Consider the following 19,924-nt stretch of genomic DNA (forward strand, 5'->3'; position numbering starts at 1 on the left):
TTGAATGACTTAAAAACAGGTGCATGGTACAGGAAAAAACAACAGGCTATATTTTTGGCCCTGGCCGTATTACTTATGCCTTTAGCGAGTGCCACTTCTTAACTCATTCGATATTTAAAGATTTACTTGTTTTCTCTACATAGTACAGACCCGGGACACATGGCTGAAACTGCATATGGAGCATAGGACATTTATTGGGGAGGTGGAAAATATGTCTGTTTATTGTAGTTTCAGATTTTGGCTTGATCAGGAAAAAATTTTTCAAATTTTCAAAGTATTTTGTCATGTTGATCCTTGGGACATTTTTGTGTTTATTTCAGGCACTGCAAATAAAGACAACAAGAAAATTTTCAAAACAGATTCTACACTTAGTCTGAATTAAATCAAAAGCCAGATTTCACACAAGGACTTATGCATTTGGTACTTAAGGAGATGATAATTTCCGAACGGGTGGTTTTCTTTGGTGCTGTTCTCAGTGTCCCAGTTTTTGGCTGCCAGACTTGTAGGCTGAGAAACTTTGAGGCTGCCCGCTGATCCATATCATCTGAGATCTGAGTCTATTTAACGAATCTCAAATTGAGCATCCAAAAGCAGAAACACTCCGACTCATTAATCACCGTGAGAAATCTTGGCCTAACCATATCAATTAAGAACAATAGTTCCCTAGTAGAAAAGAAACATGACGACGTGTTTCCAGTGACAGTCATGATATTATTGGTCACTTGCATTTATTTATCAAAGATATGCCCTTGTTTCACTCTGGAAATGTAAATCAACATCACCATGACTTTGGGTACCTGTGTGTCTGTGTGTTTATATGTGTTTTAGGCTAATGTTTGATGACATGTCCTTCAGAGGTCTCTTTAAAATTCCAAGTCTTGGTCTAATAAGATGGAGACTTTGCTGAAACACATCATAAATGCGGTGCTAGAATATTTACACTAATATTCTAGGCAGCAGAATATTAGTGTAAAATTGCTGTTGCTGCTAATAGACTTCAGGTTTATTACACTGTCAGCTGAAAGTTGGTAAGTTTTAAAGAGGTTTTTTGATACAACTAAAAGGTGTCATAGAAATGAGATGTGGAACTTTTTGGAGAACGGTGCAGTGCTATACATAATTTATTGGGCACTGTTTGTACAGTCAATTTTTAAGCTGTAAATAAAATACAGCCTTAAAACAAAGATGAAAGGCTGAATCTATAGGTAGTTGTTTCCTCTGTATTTCTATTAAAAAAAAAAGTGTCCAAATTTGTGCAAAGAGTCACATTTTGGTTTGGTTATTGATATTCACAGTGTTGTGTCTATTTTTGGATGTATTGCATTGAAGACTTTCATCTTTGCCACGTGGAGTGCCTTTTCCTCCAGTAAATCTTCCGCAGGCTGCAGGAGAGTTTCTAAAGCTCTGTGAGGTGCCCAGGCACAGCCAAGGGTAAACCACAGGGAGGCAAATGAGCCTCTGTCATACCAAATTTCCAAGTCCCAGAGCTACTGAAGAACAGTTAGACTTGCCTTGTTGACATAAGATCCCTTGATCACTTTCCATTTTGATTCATTCCAGTTTAGCACCGAGCATCGCGGTACTTTCCCCCATCCCATCTGAACCTCAGCTCCCATTTCTTTTAGGCTGAGGGCACCGGGGGCTGGCACAGGGACCAGCTCCACAGCCTGCACTGGACAGATGCTTGTTTTCTACCAGCAGAGAAGTCCTGCAAACTGGAGAAATGCTGAACCGATTTAAGATCATTAAAAATGAGTTTAGTGGATTTAAGAATACAGTCCATGTACTTTTCACAATACTTTATTACAGATCTTTGCATCGGTGCTCAGAATGAGGTGAGAAAGAGGTTTCTCCTTAGAGCCTCTGAGCAGGCTTTTTACCAGTGGTGGAGGTATTTCCTGAATGTGAGTAGGAATAGGACAGGGTGGGCCTGATGAAACAGCAGGGATAAAATATATCATTTTATTATAGGTCACAGGCTAAGCATCCCTTGCAGGTACTGCGGAGCAGCAGGAGGTGCCTGATTTGAAATTTCCCAGTTCTCCTACAAGTGGTGCTGACGCGGAGCTGCGATACTGAGCAAAAACATTCTGGCTGCTGAAGAGGAAAGACATGACCAATTTGAACTTAGGAGTGAAACATTTCCTAGAACTGAGCCTGAATAAATTCTGGAACAGTTGAACAGGAAGTAAGCTAATAATGGGATTTTACAATATGCATTTCCCATATAAGGCATTGAAATGTAGCATGGGTTTGTTTGTGAAGCTGTTCTTCTGGCTACTTTGATGAAAATTTTAGCTTTCTTCACTGTTTGTGCCCCGTTACAATTGTGACGACTTTGCTCCATTCCGGGCTGAAGTGTTTCATCTCGCTACCGTCATCGGTGGTCCCTGGCTGGACCATTCCTAGACCAAACCAGGGAAGAGACTAGTTAACAATTCCTCCTTGCTGCCTTTTGTTTGTGTCAGGGAGCTATTTCCTTTAGTCCTTGAGACTGATGCATAGGAAGGGGAAGAGAGGTGGGGAGCGCCTGTCTCGGTGCGGTTCATGCTTCTGAAAATAAGTCCCCCAAAATCTGATGTGGGGAAAGGAAGCCCTGGCTCCAGGGAGCCTGCTGTCTCCCTCAATAAACAAAGGACTGGCTTTGGGCAAGTTGCCCAAAGTGTTGGTGCAGGGTGCGTTCCCATCCTTACTGCTCTGCCTGGCCTTTTAAGGATATGTGACAGTATGCTGGAGACCACAGTAAGGTGTGTAATTCAGCGGTGATTAATGAGCACAAGGCTCTTCTGCAGCTTCGGTGTTTCTGTAGCATTGGTCAAATTCCCTTCTCACAAGTAACTCACAAAGATTTTCAGAGTTTGGTCTGTTCTGCACTGGGAGTGCAATCTCTTGCCAGCTCTTATGCTACCTTAATTTAGAGCCATCTACCTTTCCAACTGTGCTCTGTATTGTGGAACAGGTTTTGCTTGTAAATGCGAGGCCAGATGTTCAGAAGAGGAGAGCTCCTGTTTAGGCATCTAGCAATTACTGCTGTGACACATACCTATCGCAGCTGAAAATCTGAAATCTGTCTGCTTAGACAATAAAATACTCAAGCTGGCTAGTTTGTGCAGTACTATAAGAAGTGGCCTATATGCGTATAATTCAGGAGTTCTTTCACAATAGCATGCACTGAATCACGGTCTCACTTAGTTTTAAACCACAGGTTGTGCCAAACTAGTTATTTTGATTTCTTGCCAAGCAGGGGCTCACTTTCCATTTACAACTAACACTTTCCTTTTTTTTCTCTGCAAAATCTGTTAATGACGGCTAAATGAAACAGTGAAGGTAGGTCTACTGGCTAGATAAGAAATAGGTCTGATTCATTAATAGATGTTTCTTTTCTTTTCCAGTGACATATTCGATGCCATGTTCCCTGTTACACACATTGCAGGAGAAACAGTCATACAACAGGGTAATTCTTCCCCTCGTTTTTTCCCTTGTGTGTTTGCTAAGATTGTACAATTCACATCTCTCCATTTGAGATTTCACCCTCTTTGCTTAATGGGAAGAATAACTATATTCTAGAAGCTTCTAAGTGTGCAGCTATACCATAAGTTCATCGATAAAGGTCTTTTGCTACATGTGCAGAGATCTCCTACAAAATCACGTTGGTAGATCTCCAGGGTTTCAACGTGCTACAGTTAAATGTAGATAAATAGCACTTCAAATTAAAATGTTCATTCCTTACCTGAAGATAGTCAAGAAGTAAAGCACAGCTTAGAATGCATAAGGGTGGCACAGGCTAGCTGAGAGTAATTAGAGGTGGAAAATATTTTTATGGTTGTTGGGAATATTCAACACCTCATTGTGCTGTATCGTAGTTATCGCATTTGGCAACTTACCTGCATGCCTGCAGCATGTTGTGGAGGACTTCATTACCCTCAGGCTATATTAAAGCCTCTTGTGTGTTTACGCTGGGTGAAGCGTTGAATCAACCAAAAGAGATAAATTAATGCAATTGAAAGATATTAATAGGAAGACATCATAGTAATATTTTGATTTATGAAGGCAAATAGGCAAGGATGTTTCAGAAAATGAACCTCTCTGTAAGTAATCTGGTGTACAAACCTGGGCAAATATGTACAGGATTAAATATGGAGACAGGAAATTATTGAATAGTTTAGCAGACCTTCAGGAAACAATCACCTTTTGTATTTTGCTTCCAGGTGATGAAGGAGACAACTTCTATGTGATTGACCAAGGCGAGGTGGATGTAAGTACATTCTTAAAGTATAATACTGATTCTGAAACTACATAATAAAATTGTATGCTCTGGAACACAGCTCTATCCAGTCATGTGCTGTGGTTCTGTCTCCTTTCTTCTTGAAATAAGATTTCAAAGGATTGGTCTCATTACTTTGCTTTAGTTATGTTAAGTCATTTGTGCATAATTTTATAATTGGCATGTTTTACATCCTAGCTTATTTGTCCATTCCAAGCAGGAAAATATGGTATCAAAACCAAGCAAATGACATTATCTTTAGAACCCTAACCACACCTGGAGGTGTGCAGTCTTTGGCAGAGCAGGCCACCATGCTGGAATGCACCTGAGGGTTCAGAACAACCATAAGGAAAATATTTTCTTTAATCAGTTAGCTGAGCTCATGTGTTTTGGTTTTTTTCCCCAAAACTGAGATACAGCCTGAGGCAGCGAGTTTCATCTTAGAAACCTTAATTTGCTTTTAAAATTAGGTCCAAATATATGAACAATGCAGCATATTAATAAAGCAAGGATTATTATAAGTGTAAAGTGATCTGTTAGACCACAAAATGTTTACAGGAGTATGTGGTGGTTTAATCAGCAAGTCTTTGAAAAGAAGCTTCTTTCTGAACCTGCCTTCCAAATCGTATTCTATTCACCTCTTACAATTTTTATCCTGAAACTCACCCTTTTGCAGTTTTGTTGCAAGTTCCTCATTTGACGGAATTTTCTACACACACCTTATGTATCCACAGTTGTCGAATAGGACAGGCTTGCTCATTAGCCATGTTGCTCTTCAGATGCCCAGATGAGTTTTGTTTGGCATGTTTAAAGAAGAAAGTGATTTCTTTTAAATCTGGGCAGGAGGCATACAGTTATTTTAGGGAAAGTTATTTTTTTTAGCAGTCTGTTTGTGTCAGGAGACCATCTAATTGGTATTGTTGGGAACTGAGAAACCTCACATGCTGCCTCTGCCTCTGGAAGTTGCTCCTCAGGAAATCCGTCTGACTCACTGTTCCTATCAGGCATACCTCTCCATAGCAAACATTGCCACATACACAGGGTCAGAAAATAAAAGAGCAATATTTATAGAACAGCGCTAAAATTTAGTTTTAAAATAATTGGTTAGGGCCTGATACTGAGCTTAATGAGTTCACTGGCTTTGAATCAGACCCACAAACATACGCAAATGCCAATATTGAAGTTATAGATTAATCCTCTTTAAACATAATTTGTCCTCGCTCAAAACCTTTAGGAAAGCTTTCTTCAGCATTTGGCTCAGGGATAGTGGGGGACTGAATGACATCGGAAAATAGTCTGCAAAACCCTTGCAATTAATTGCAAAAAAGATAAACTTCCATATGCACATACTGCTCTTACAAAGCAGTGACAAAATGGGGAAAATAAATGTCCAGGGTCTAGCCAACTTTGTGTCTGCTTGTAAAAAGAAAAAAAAGGTGGTTTGTGGATTTTCTATAAGTGGTGGTTGCCACTAATGGCAAAGGTGGCTGTGGCTCTGCAAACATTGAGAAGGACTTATTTAGAGCACCAGGTGCTGTATTCTCTGTCGGGTAAGATGGCATCTTTAGCTCCCTTCCCACGTATATCCTGGCATCTACTCAGAAACACCTTTACTGCATCATGTTACTTGTATATCAGAGGTTCTCCTTGTTTTTTTATGGAAAGTTGAAATTCTTTCATCTTGACCACAAATAGCCCAACAAGAGACAAGTGTCCAGATCATTTTTCATTGATGGTTTCTTGAGTTCATTAAAGTCTTACGCAGAATAATCTTATATTTCCCAGAACATTTCAAGGGCCTTTGAAGTTTCTGAGATAGGATTTGGGGTAAAATCTGAAAAACTACCACAGTGACTAAATGGCCTCAGTGCCACTGCAATGCAATTACATGTAGGCTGTTACGCTGTATAGGCATTTTTGAAAATTTTATTCCAGACCCCTGATTTGACAAGCTACATAAGCACTGGTGGGCCTTTAAGCATGTGAGCAATTCCGTTGACTTCAGTGGGACTCACTGTTTTGCTAAACGAAGAGCATAGTGCACAGCTTCGTTTTACACTGTTAGAGTTGAAGGTAGAAGTTTTCTTTGTATTCCTAGTAGTTTGCAGTCCTCCAGTCAGTTATGTGTCATATAGGATATACATTTTTCCTGCCTTGTCTTCGAGACTTGCAGCAGCAGATTTTCTAAGGAATGAATGAAATAACTGGATTTCTTCCAGTAGATTGCAACTTCGCTTTCACGAGCATTCTCAATCCCTACTCCCCTGGTTGCCTAGAGCTGCTAGGACATATGAAAACGGACAGATCCACAATAATGTCATCCTGCCACTTCTCAGACACACGTATGGACAGTTTTCTGACATGATCTGTGGGACAAATACATCCTAACAAGACTTAAGAGATGTCATTTGGACTGAGCTTATTCCAGGGACAACCAAAGCTCCTGACCCTCTAAGTCTTGCAAAACTCTTCTGTGACCAACTCTCATGCTGTTCCCCTTCAGCATCCCCCTTTCTTCATCCTGCTGCACTTCACCGCTCCTGTCCCCATCTCCTCAGCTGGGTGCTCTCTCCTTCCTAAGCCTTTCCTATATCTTCAACCAAAACACACACTGAATTCCTTTGCAAGATACTGTGAAAGGCACAAGAAACATTCGCTCATCCAGGAGCAAGTTGAACTACCCTGGTAGCTGCAGAAGTTACCTACAGTGACTGCCTTTGCTGGGAAGCTGCAGGGAGGCAAGCCCATTTCCCCCCACACAGAGTAAAGCCTGTACCAGGGCAGTTAGTGCAGAGCAACCTGCTCCTGTATAAGGCAGCAGCTCCCAGACCCCATGGGTGTGTACTATCATATCGTATATAGTGTTTCCCAGAAAAGAGTTCTTCCACTTTCTGGGCAGCAGTGCTAAAAACCTTATTGTCTAAAGAAAATCCAGACCGCTAGTAAGTGAGCTGCAGTTCATTTAAGCCTTGCCAGATACTTTTTTGGCATGCTTCCACCCTTCTCCAAGAAAAAAAGCAACTTGGAGAGTAGACAATTGACCCCGAGACTTAAAGCCTCAAGCCATTTTCTGCCTAGTTCAGCTGGTGTTGGCATATGCATGGAGGCTTTTAACCCCTGGCCAGGCTATCCGCCTTCATCATTTCTCTGATCTGCACAGAAGTGGCAGGTGTACCAGGACTGGTGGATTCAAGGAGCAATTTGCTCTGAGAACATCATGACTGATAAGTGCCCAGGTTTTCCATACACATGCAAAGATACACATAAAGGAGGTTGCAGTTGCCATCATAAAATTCCCAGCCTGGAAGAAAGTCATGGCAAAACTGAAAAAAAAAAATCTATCAGCCAAGCAACCAAAACCAGACAGAAACCACCAACAAAGCCAGAATAACAAAAGCAGTGTGTGGTGTTTTGAGTTTAAAGAACTGCAACGTTTAAAAGTAATTTACTGTTAGAGTTTTGGCATAGGCACGCCAAAGAGTAAGTAAGAGCATTCTAATATTTTCCCTTAAAAATCATCTGTGTCAAATTAGAAGTACAATAAAATATTTTTAAATAGAATAACACTTTATCCTCAACTCTTACACTTTCTTAGAGTATAAACAAGCCTCGTTAGCATAGAATGAAGTATCTGTACATTTCCTTCTTGGTATACTATGGACAGCCAAAGAAGACTCAATACCCTTCCATTGGCAAGCACATTCAACATGGACTGTGGGCCAAGGGAGAAGGGCACAAATTTTCATAAGTAGAAGAAAGGTTTTTAGAAATCAGGAAAAGGTAGGTCTTGGAGAACCTGGGGTTTTCCTCTCATATACTGTGTACTACAAACAAGGTATACTTTGACCAAAGCTGGCATTGGATGGGAAAGGACATTATAGCGTTGTCAGTTGCAGTCTTCCTCCTTAGCACTTCAGGGTTGAGGAGAATTGTTAACTCATGACCCAGCCCTGCAGGTGGATAAAGTTTATACTAGATAGATGATGGCATGAGGTTTGAAGTCTTAGAGGTCAATTGTCTACCGGAAGCTTTTCTGCTCAGACAAATGTGAACGTATGCCAAAAAGTAGCTGGCAGAGCTTAAATTATACTTTCCAGTAAAGATGTTGAAAGTACCTGCCAAAGTATGTGTCTTGCAAAAATCTGTAATCCATATTTCCAAATATAAAAATGACTTCCTGTTTATTATTTTAATCTTATAACTTCACATTTTTTACTTTAAAAAGCACTGTCAACTACCCTTTTAAAACAGATGTATTTTTTTAGACTCAACAACTTCCTATTCTATTTAATGTCACAGCAACTTTCTCTACAGTCATTCTCAGGTTTTCTTCTTGTAAAACAACAGCAGCCAAACTATAGTATGGTGAAAACCAAAATGAAAGCTTTCCAGTATTTTTTCTTAAATAGGTTCTGTATTTACTGTGTAAATCTATATGTGGAGCTATACATGAATATTGTGGACAATAGATAAGATTATCTGTTGATTCTAGGTCAAATCTTCTTGAAGCCCTTATTTGTATATACAAACTGTCTAATTTGTATATACAAAGATGAAAATTACATGGTGGTTTATGTGAGAATACTGTTGGATTTTAAAACTAGTTATATTTTATGGTTAGATTCCATAGATTGCTTTTGGTTTGAATTCTTCCATCATTAATGATCTTTCTAATTTCAGAAGGATGCTTTTAGAAATTTGAAACAGAACATTTTAAAGTTTGGAGTTTTTCAGCTTGAATATTTAAGGATTTTTAAGGCAGTCTCCAAGTTTGTATGTTTATATTTAAGAAAAGCAAATTCATACTACAAATAAAGCACTGGCTTTATTTGAGAAAACTACCCACATATAAATACCCTTCATGTCTAAGGCTTGCTTATTTTTCCCAGAAAAAATAAACCTAATTTTCATTTTTGGATAACAAATATTAAGGCTTGACAAGACAGAAAGCACAAATTATTACAAACAGATCCGAGGGAGGGGATTTAAGATCTAAAAGTTGCAATGCCTGGAACAAATTAGATTGTCCACATAGATCACAAAGCGGCAGCAAAAGAAAATGCTAGAAGTTAATATGCAATCAGCAATACAAGATTAAAGGTAAATCCACTCCAGTGAAGCTCAGAGATGTTCATAGCCTGCCTTCATAGTAGAATGTCTATATTACTGCTCGTGGTAAGGTTACTTTCTGCTTCTGTAGACAAGATGAAGACGAGTGAGGCCAAGATGCATTCCTATTGCATTGAGCATTGCGTGACTGATTGCATTTTCTCTCGCAGTTAGCGCCTACGTATATCGCAGCCTATGAAGAAAGGAACTGCTGATGTTCACAGGAGATTTTTCCCATTTGCCTCCTAAAAAAATAATAAAATGAACCAAGTTGTGTGATTTTCAAGCCCGCAAAAATTGCAGTGCTCATGCTACATGACGGAAAACAATAGAAATCTAAAGTACTTTTGATCTGTGGAAAGTAAGTGGTCCTGATGACTTGGTCATATTTGGGCATCTGCAGTTCGACATTCCTCTTCAGCTGCATGAAAGAAGAAAGTTCCAGCTATTACAGAGCTGTGATCAGCAGGTCAAGTAACAATTAGGAATAATTCACTTATGTACTCGCCACTTTGGTGAGAGTTCACAAGTGCCTAAAACTGCCTGAGCCAAAACCTCAGCCCAGCATTTTTTAGGATAAAGAAGGAGATCATGTGAGCTGCTGCCATATAACATTGGCTTTCATAAGCTGTTCTGAGCCTAAAATAGCTTTACTTCCCACACCTTACAAACAGAGCTACTTTCCTTTCTACTTCTTTTTTAAAAATCTATTTTAAAGGGATTCATAGTGGAGCTGAACTCCCTGTTAAAGTGCAGAATGGCTTTGTAATGTGCCATCAAGGCACTTTAACTTCATTATGAAGACAAAAGTTGATTGTTGACTTAGGCCTTTGCAGAGAATGAAGTGCAGTGGTTTTCCTCCTGGAAAACAACCATTATTCTCAGGCTGTTTTCTCTTTTGGAGATTGATATTGGAAATGGCATTTTTATTGGGGGAGTGAATGCTGGGCCCAAAGACTGTCAGATCAGTAATTTGGTTTCTCTTCGGAGTACTATAAACCTGACACCCATAGGGTGGAGGAATGGCCATTTGCATAAACCGTTAACAGGCGAGATGTCAAACACGTTTTTGGGAGTCTTGTCAAGTCTTAGAGCAGTTTAGTAGTAGCCTCTCTTTATAACAACCGTGCAACAGTAAGTGTCCATTCTTCACTTGCTCTACCTTGAGTTTTACTAGTGTAATTCCACTTTCTGGGCTGCAGTTACATCATGCATGCTGCTTTAACAAGAACTGTCATCATACTGCTTAAAAAAATATGTGCTGGAATAAGTTTATTTCCCGCTTATAATTCAGACCCTTCTGCAATAACAGAAGTGTGGTTTTCAACGAAAGAGCATGTAGAAACACGTGTATTTTTGGTGTGCTGAAAAAGAGTCAAGGATGCAATGTCAGTTGACATTCAGAATGTGATCCAAAACTCATTGAAATGATTAGGTTTTCCCCATTGTCCCTGAGACTTTTTACTGAGGACATGAATTACTGTGCTGTAGCAAGCTCTGGGTCCATCTGGTGAAATCTCCACAGTAAGGGTGTATCCCTACATTCAGATACGCATCTGGACAATTTTGTAATGGATTAATTGAGTTGAAAAATTTTCATGGATTCTCATTATGTTACAAGCCTTTCAGAATCCTAATTTTATTCATCCATTTCTCCTGCTTTTCTCACAAAAAGGATCCGGGAGCCACTGCGTTACCTGCTTGTTTCACCAGGAAAGTGCTTGGGTTTGCCTGGCTTTTTGAAAACTTTTTTTGCTTTCATTTTTTTCATTATGAGGAGAATCAAAAGTAGATCGAATGTTCTGTGAGATTTTCTTTCTGCAGTGAGTTTAAAAGTCTGAAAGGAAACGCCGCTGTTATTCTCTTGTGTGATGATGTTCTACATGACATTCATTCTGTCATGGTGAAGAAATGAAGCTACAAACAGCTTTTGTGGCTTGAGCTCTTTCTCAGCAGTCTGCTTGCTACCACCTGCCTGTTTGGGATTATTTTTACCCTTTATTTCAGTCCCTTGATTCTGAGATGCTCCAGGAACACCAAGAGCCCCAACATTGCCTGGAGTTCAGCAGTGATGCTAATGCTCCTCCTTTTCAGCTGATACCCAAGAGGTCTCTTGATCGGCTGAACTGCTCCGTGGCCTCACCCATCTCCTACTGAACCAGCATTTCACTGACCTCAGTGGGAGCTGGATTGGGTCTTAATTGAATATTGGGAAGATAAATTGGGATTGATTCCAGCTGTAGTTCATAATATGCTTTTTCATCATAAAATGAAGATGGAAGTAAAATTAATACTGACAGTTTGTTGAATTTTGACCCCAGTTCATTTAGTTTGGTCACCATCTTTTCTCATGCCCAGCTTGAACACAGCTGTAATTCACATACTTTTTAAAAACTGCTAACTGTTACTCACTATTTGGTAATAGGTTATGGTCTTTTCCTTTACCATAGTTTCCTGCTTAAGATGAGAATACCTGCATATTTTCTTATTATTATTTTTCTTCACAGAGCTTCCAAACAAATGAAATTAATTCTGGTTCATTTCTGGTGTTACTGATCTGTAACAGATTGGGATATATTCTGCACTGGGTAAATGCACACAGCCTTTCCTACCCTCTAAACTCATAGACATTAACAGAATGAAAAGGGTTTATTGTGTAGGTTTATAGCAGCAAGCCTACAAGCAAGCTGCAGAATACACAATCCATGCCAGTCTTTGAATACACTATTATGTCTCATGAGCTGTATTGTCCGTGAATAGCGAGGAAAATGCAGCCCAGCGGAAAGCACCTGTACAAGTCCCGCTTTCTCCAGTGATGGTTTTACATAGCACTCAAGTGTAGGAATTCTGGTCAGGTTAGATGTCATCCAGGAAAAATACTGTGGTAGTGGTATCGATCCATACTGTGTTTCGAGAGGATGTGTTACCTAAATACTACGTGGGTCAAATATTGCTTCTGTAGAGCTGATGTTAAAGATGAAGGATAATTCTGTGTATAGCTTCTCAAGTCCAAAGCCCTTAGTAGTCTTCTCTAAGGGAGAAACAGATCTCAATAGTTATATTTAAATGGTTGTTGGAGGCACTAGGCTTAGGGAAGAAAAAAATGTTCCTTTTCAGAAGATGTTTCCCTGTTTTGACTGTTTTTCATTTCATGGCCATGGTGCTTTTCAGCAAACCTCATTACACATATCGACAAATCTCCTTCCTTTCAAGTTTGACAGTGTTAATAAAAAGCCAAAGTTGTGACAGTTCTGCTTGTTGACTGTCTGAGCCTTGAACACAAGAGGGAAAACACGATGCCAGTTAACCACAGGAGCTGAAAACTCAGAGTGTAAATACACTCATTGTACTGAAGCAAGACGACTTGAAATTCTGTCCACAAAGTGGGTTGTTGCCCTCTTTGGGGACTGACTGTGGAAACTGTTAGGCTCTTGTTTTCCTTCTGTGTCACAGAATCACAGAATCACACAATGACAGCGGTTGGAAGGGACCTCTGGAGACCATCCAGTCCAACCCCCCGCCAGAGCAGGTTCACCTAGGGCAGATGCACAGGTATGCGTCCAGAAGGGTTTTGAATCTCCAGAGAAGGAGACTCCACAACCTCTCTGGGCAGCTTGTTCCAGTGCTCTGCCACCCTCAAAGTAAAGGACTTCCTCCTCATGTTTAGATGGAACTTCCTATGACCAAGCTTGTGCCTGTTACCTTTCGTCCTCTCACTGGGCACCACTGGAAAAAGATGGGCCCCATCCTCCTGGCACCCACCCCTTCAGTATTTATAAGCATTAATAAGATCCCCCCTCAGTCTTCTCTTCTCCAGACTAAAAAGACCCAAGTCCCTCAGCCTTTCCTCATAAGAAAGATGTTCCAGTCCCCTAATCTTTGTAGCCCTTTGCTGTCCCCTCTCCAGCAGCTCCCTGTCCTTCTTGAACCGGGGAGCCCAGAACTGGACACAGTACTCCAGATGCGGCCTCCCCAGGGCAGAGTAGAGGGGGAGGATATCCTCCCTCGCCCTGCCAGCCACACTCTTCTGGATGCACCCCAGGATGCCATTGGCCTTCTTGGCCCCAAGGGCACATTGCTGGCCCGTGGTCATCCCGTTGTCCACCAGGACTCCCAGGTCCCTTTCCACAGAGCTGCTCTCCAGCAGGTCAGCCCCTAACCTGTACTGATGCCTGGGGTTATTCCGCCCCAGGTGCAGTACCCTACACTTGCCTTTGTTGAATTTCATAAGGTTCCTCTCTGCCCAACTCTCCAGCCTGTCCAGGTTACGCTGAATGGCAGCTCAGCCTTCCGGTGTGTCTGCCACTCCTCCCAGTTTTGTGTCATCGGCAAACTTGCTGAGGGCACACTCTATCCCTTCATACAGGTCATTGGCGATTAGAAAGGAAATTACTAATAGCTTTTTAGGTAACTGGCAGTAGGAGGAAAACAGCAACTAAGTCCCCAAACTGGTTTTGCTTGTTGTTTTGTCTTGTGCTGTGGTAGGTTTATGTCAACGGTGAGTGGGTCACCAGCATCGGAGAAGGAGGCAGCTTTGGGGAGCTGGCATTGATCTATGGAACGCCCCGGGCTGCCACCGTCAAGGCCAAGACAGATCTCAAGCTCTGGGGCATTGACAGAGACAGCTACAGACGCATTTTAATGGTAAGTTTATGGAGAAGGGCTTGTTTATCGAGTTGATATTTTTTACTTTCTTTTGTAGTGCCAGCACTTCTATTCTGTGTTCAGAGTACACTGATGATAGAAGGCTGTGCAGTCTGTGTTTCTACATAAGAGAGGATATGACAATAACATTGAGTAACTAAATTAAGTGAACTGAAGGAATAGAGGACAAGATTCAGCAGAAAGACGCTGAGTCAGAAATGCAATTGAATAACATTATGCATAACTATTATACATGAATGAAAACCTCAGGAGGTCTCCGTTACCCACCGAAGCTATGCAAATCCTCTCCTTATCATGAACCTCAAAATGTCTTTCAGCACTACCCCTTGCCTCTGAGGTCTTTGTCTGAACTTGTATTATGCTCTTCAAGGCAGGCAATACAAGGCACATCCAGCTCCACTCAAAAAAAAGTCTCAGTTGGACTGTGCCCTCCATCGTTATTAGCCAGCACACAGCCACGTATCATAGGATGGTAGCTGCAGAGTCTGTGCTAACGATTCATGGCTCTGCTCCTTTCAAACTCAACAGCTGCCTGTAACCTTGCTACTAAAGAACTGAAGGGACAGATTCACAGGCCTTGTAGCCAAGAGGTAATTTCAGTTTTAGTGTTGATGAAAATAGTGGTACCTAACATCATCCAACCCTGTGAGCTTTCAGGTTTGGTCATGCGTCCATTACCATCTGATAGCAGCCTTCAGAAGATGGATATTTGATGCAGAGACAGGATTTTACTAAAAGTGTTTAAAGTCCCAAGTGGAGAAGACTGTGTTTTTAATGCTAGCTTTGCCATACATACAACCTGAATATTACAGATATACTTCTATTTGATTCTAGTGTAGTGCTAATAGCTTTTCAAATTAATTTATGTATCCTCTGAACCAGTGACCGCTGTACCTCACCTAGCAAGCTCAGTTTCTGCAGTTGATGAGACCTTTAACTTAACACGGAGGTGTTTTCTCTCCCTCTCTCTGTTGTGTTTTTTTACAGTTGGGGCCATTAAAAATTGGTGGTCTGTTGCATTACATTAGATACCCAGACCGTGCAACTGTAGTATTCCCAACACTTAGGAAATAGTTCAGGTAGCACAGTGAATTAATTGCTGCAGGTATAGAAAATGTCTAATTTTAAGTGCTATCCACGGTGAACGCAATTTACCCATCCAGACTACATGAATTCTGTCATTTTTTCATTTATTTGTAGGTGCAGCATGGATAATTTCTTTGCTGTAGGTGAAACGAGGCACCTGTCTTTGTGCATTCGTGTAAGGGCAGGTTACAGTGGCTCTCTGCACATTTCCTCAAGCCTAAGAATTAATTACATCATGTTTCAGTGGCTGCATTTCATACTTGAAGCTAACTCCACCATTACACAGCTGGTTTTGCTGTACTCAGTTCAAGATGTAGTAGTAGCTGCCTTTCGAGTCCCAGAAACATGGTTTCCTGCCATTTAGCCTCTAACTTCATGTTTCTAGAAAGTTGCTGGGTATTTTGGATCTAGAAATGCTTCTGCCTTTAAATAAGAGGTGTAATAATGGTTAAGATGTCTTTTGAAATACATAATTTAAAATGGTTTTAAAACTTGAGAGCGAGCAGGTTTTTCTATTTTCTGTTTGCAAATACTTTTGTCCAAGGGATCAATAACTTTTTTATCCCAAAGATATGGGTTTTTTTCTGTAGTCAGATAAAGCCCCTCTATAACCTGAGATAGTTTTTTCTTTTGTCAGCATTCCTTCCTGGCCATGACCATCCCCATGTTTTCTCAGTCTAGTGTTGAAATTTTATTCAAGTTGTAAATACTTATTTGCAGATCCACACTTGCCAAAAAGATTTTATGCTGTTATGAGACACTTGACTCTCTACCTCATTTCTCCTTGCAGGCTCTGTTTTGGTTCTTTGCTTTGCATTTAATAATTTCCAGTTTTTGTTTCTGCTTAGTGCCATTTTCCTCACTTACGTGTCTCATTGATCCTGACTGGTTTATGGTATGAATAAAATTCATCTCAGGAGGTTTGGAAGCTTGGGTTTTCCTTTTTTTAGATGGACAAAGCCTGATGCAAAAAGTTCCCGCTGGCTTTTAGTTACACTTGTCATCCATTTATTATTTAGCCTGTCCCAAAAAAAGTTTGTTAAAACAGATATATTTCTTTATATTTCATTGTCTCAGCTTAGGTACCCTGATGGCTTGAAGGTCACATTCAAGTTTGTTTTAGCAGCTGTGATGATTGTAAATGTTGGGATAGTTCTTTTTGTCAGGATTTGCAGTGAAATTGCTTGGCTTTGTCCTTGAAAAAGTATTATACCATGAAATTCATTGTACTACATGGATTAAAAAAACCCACTTCAACATGTTCCCCCCTCAGTACACTCATAAATTATCTGTCCATCTGTGTGTTCCATTTATTTCATAAAATTATCTGTGCTGAGTTGCATACTTTTTGCTGTTGCAAAATTTTTTATGTATATGTTCTCTGTGTGTGCACACCCAAGCACGCACACATTTATGTATATATTCTCTATTTATTTACTTACATTCTTCTGGGAGAGATGCAAAGGAATTTTTTGCCATAGGATTCTCATGTAATTCAGTTGCTGAAATGTTGCTGCTCTCTTCTTTGCAGTTGGGATTCAAGAGCATCACAGAGTGGGGAACATCCCAGGGTAGTACAATATTTGTATTCTAAATATAGCAAATACCACAAATACCAGAGAAGCAAATGTCTGTATCTCAACATCAGATTGATCCCCCAGACAATTCAGTTCCCAGACTGAGGAAATTTGAAGTATTAATTTCTTGTAATTTCTTCTTTAAGGCGGCTTGATTCAGGATTATTTAACTTGATTGAGGATTATTTAACTATCCTGTAGTTCCCATGGTCCAAGATACCTGGCTCTGAGAGTGGAGTTGCATGGGATACAATACTTTTTGCCTACTTGGCAAACTTTGCTCTCAGAAAATGAATTATAATATTGGGATATAAGTCATGACAAATCAGGGTTAGTCAGTTCCTAATGTTATGCCTCATTTTATTTATGCTATTTTGGCTTTGTTTTACCATCTTTTCACAGCTTTGAAGCTGCAAACAAGTTCTTTTACAAGTGCCTTTTTCCTCTCAGACAAAATAACTCAGCAGGACCTCGTGTTTCCGTAAAATGTAGGTTGCATGGTGGCCAAAACATAAAGTGAATCCGAAGCCTGCAATCCATCCAACATCTGTGCAATGTAGCACTGGGATCTTGGGGACTATTTTGTTTTCATGGCCAGTATGCACGGTGACTCTTTCTTTCATGCTCCTGTAAAAATGTACACCCAAAGCATCATTCAATATCAGTTTTACACAGGGATTAAATAGGGCTGGAACCGTTCAGAAGGCCATTCCGGTATCTCCTGCCAGCATAACTCTTTTATTTGAAACTTGAACCATGCTTTGCCTTTCGGTAGCCATTTGTTTGGCTTCTTACTGAAGGTGGGGTTTTCTAGGAAGGACCTGATCAACTCCAGCCAGCCCATCTGCACACCAAAAAAATGGAGCAAGAAAGAAGACATGAAGAGTGCTGGAGGGACAGGGCAGAGGCAAGCAGAGGGGAAGAAAGACAGAGACTGGACTGGAGGAGTGGGAAAAAAAAATGGAAGAAAACAGGGAAAGTGAAGAAGGGGCAGCTGGAAAAGAGATGCAACAGTCCTATTCAGCAAGACCTGTTATAATCTCTGGTGCATTCATTTTTCCTAGCCTGTGTATTGCTTAAGCTAAGCCTAGGGCTTGCTACATTTTTAAGTGGTCCTAAAACTGGCTTTGAGCTCTTTTCTGTGTGGATTTGTCAAATGCAAGTGGCCTCGTTTCTCCTTGGGTTTGTTTCAGGGAGGAGCACTGCAGCTTAGCGTATTAATGAGTCTTCATAGTTAATGGGAACCACTGTCTTTAAGAAGATGAGCTTGTGCATGACAGCTCAGAATTGGGGAGAAAGTGAACAAAGGAAAGGAGGGAGAGGGAGAAGCAGCGACTATTGAAATAAGATATTAATAGGTTAGAAAAAGCAGAATTAATAAAGACTTTTTAAAACATGCTATCAAGAACCCTGCCAGTGCAGAATTATTCATGTACATTTACTATTGTTTTTATCTGGCTCAAGCAGTAAGATTTCTACTGCTTCCCTTGGGAAACTTTTCTGCAAGAGAATAATTCCTAAGTTGGGAAAACTTTTTTGATACTCATCTTAAATTAGATTTTCTTAATTTTCTCCTATTACTTTGAGTTATGTCAAGTTATGCTGTACTAAATTGCCTTCTCTTTCTGTCATATATCTGTAGATGATTATCACTGTCTACTTAAAACCCTTGCAACAATGCACGCTAGCTATGAGCATGACATAGCCTATGATCCCAGTGTTGAACTGACCTATACAAGGTGAATTTGTTTTGCTCCTTCCATACTGGCTCTCCTCGAGTGTTTTAGCAGTTCTTCAGGCTCTGTTTGGTTTGTGAGCACTTTTCTGGAGAAGAGGTACCCAGGCAGAGTGTAGCATGCCAGGCGCCGTCACATCCAAGCCATGGAGATGGAGCCTCTAAACTTCATTCCTGGATGATGTCTTTGAGTATACAGACCAAAATAGCCTTGGCTGTGTTCTTGTTGCAGTCTGATGCTGCAAACCAGGTCTCACCTACTGTCTGTAAATCTCTTCAGCCTTACAGCTTTCCGGTCTTCTTCTGTTTGTCAAACATCTGTGCTTTGGATTTTTTTTTCTTCGCATTTCTTAGCTGTATTTTCCAAGCAGAAGCTCATTCTATTATTTTCTACTCACATTTATAATGTCTCTAGGTCCTTTCTTGTTATTTTCCTGTCCTGGCAGGCTTTCATAGTATCTCCTAGTCCGCAGATATTGTTACTGTCTGATTCGTTGCTTCTTCTAGAAGATCCATGAAAATATTGCATGAGAACAGACTTAGCACATGTCCCAGGGAGTGCGCAGGTTGACACTTCTGCAGAAATGACTTGAAGGGTAGTAGAAAAGGTTATGATGGTGTTCATACCCGTGGCCTCAACAATTTAGATAAAGCAACTAGATCAAATAAAACAAGTATAAAAAGGACATCAGGAGTCAGAGGTGACATTATCCATATGGGAGGGGATGAAAGGGGAATATTGGGCTGATCAAGGAAGGTGGGAAGTAGGCATGTTCTGTCTCTGTTTCATGGGGAGGGAAGGTGATTAATACCAATGGAAATAAGCACATGCTTTGGTTGGTTGTAAGATTTCTAATGCTGGGTTGTTTTTAGCTTCTATTAGTGTTCTTTCAAAATCTCTTCCCCTCAATCTGCTCGTGAAAGCTTGCGCAGGAAAACACACTCAAGTGAAAACAATGTGCATGAGGGTGAGCCAAGCTTCTCCTTTCTGGAAGAGAAATTGGGGTCCCAGTGTGCTGATCACTGTCCAGTGTCTTGTGCTCTGAAAATGCAGAGACAGCTTCTGTGCCTGCATGGGCACCCTTAGGGAAGCTGTGTCTTAGGTGGGGTCCCACTGTGGTTCTAGGTACTATCACAATGCAGAAAATGATAACAGCACATTTAATTAATTCTTTCCACTTCGGTTTTGCTTTTGTACTTGTCTTCACGGTGAATTCTGTACCTCTGCCCTGGCTTAGTTTAGCCAAGAACGAACACACCCATTGTACTGTAGGAAGTGATGGGCTTTTGCTCTCCGGGCCAGGCGGGATGCCTGCAATTCTTACCTTCCTGGGTCTTGGCTGCGTCTCTAAATACTCGAAGCTGTGGTCAGGCGTCACTTATAGCTACTGATTACTGCTTCTTAAAATTCATCTGTATCCACAAGTCATTTAAAAAGCATTTTCCACATCTGTCCCTGGGTGCCCCAGCCCATCAAACTAAACCACC

General features: G+C 40.7%; 1 protein-coding gene across 1 annotated transcript in view; it reads left to right on the plus strand.

Moving 5' to 3' along the window:
- PRKAR1B (protein kinase cAMP-dependent type I regulatory subunit beta) overlaps positions 1-19,924 on the plus strand; it is a 99,825-nt gene that overhangs the window by 53,497 nt on the left and 26,404 nt on the right. Inside the window, exons 5-7 of the mRNA XM_059826204.1 lie at positions 3,393-3,454; positions 4,209-4,255; positions 13,859-14,017. Coding sequence (XP_059682187.1) covers positions 3,393-3,454; positions 4,209-4,255; positions 13,859-14,017 — 268 coding nt within the window. The remainder of the gene's footprint in view (positions 1-3,392; positions 3,455-4,208; positions 4,256-13,858; positions 14,018-19,924) is intronic.

The sequence above is a fragment of the Gavia stellata genome, chromosome 18 (assembly GCF_030936135.1).
Source record: "Gavia stellata isolate bGavSte3 chromosome 18, bGavSte3.hap2, whole genome shotgun sequence".
In the NCBI taxonomy this organism is placed as follows: Eukaryota; Metazoa; Chordata; class Aves; order Gaviiformes; family Gaviidae; genus Gavia; species Gavia stellata.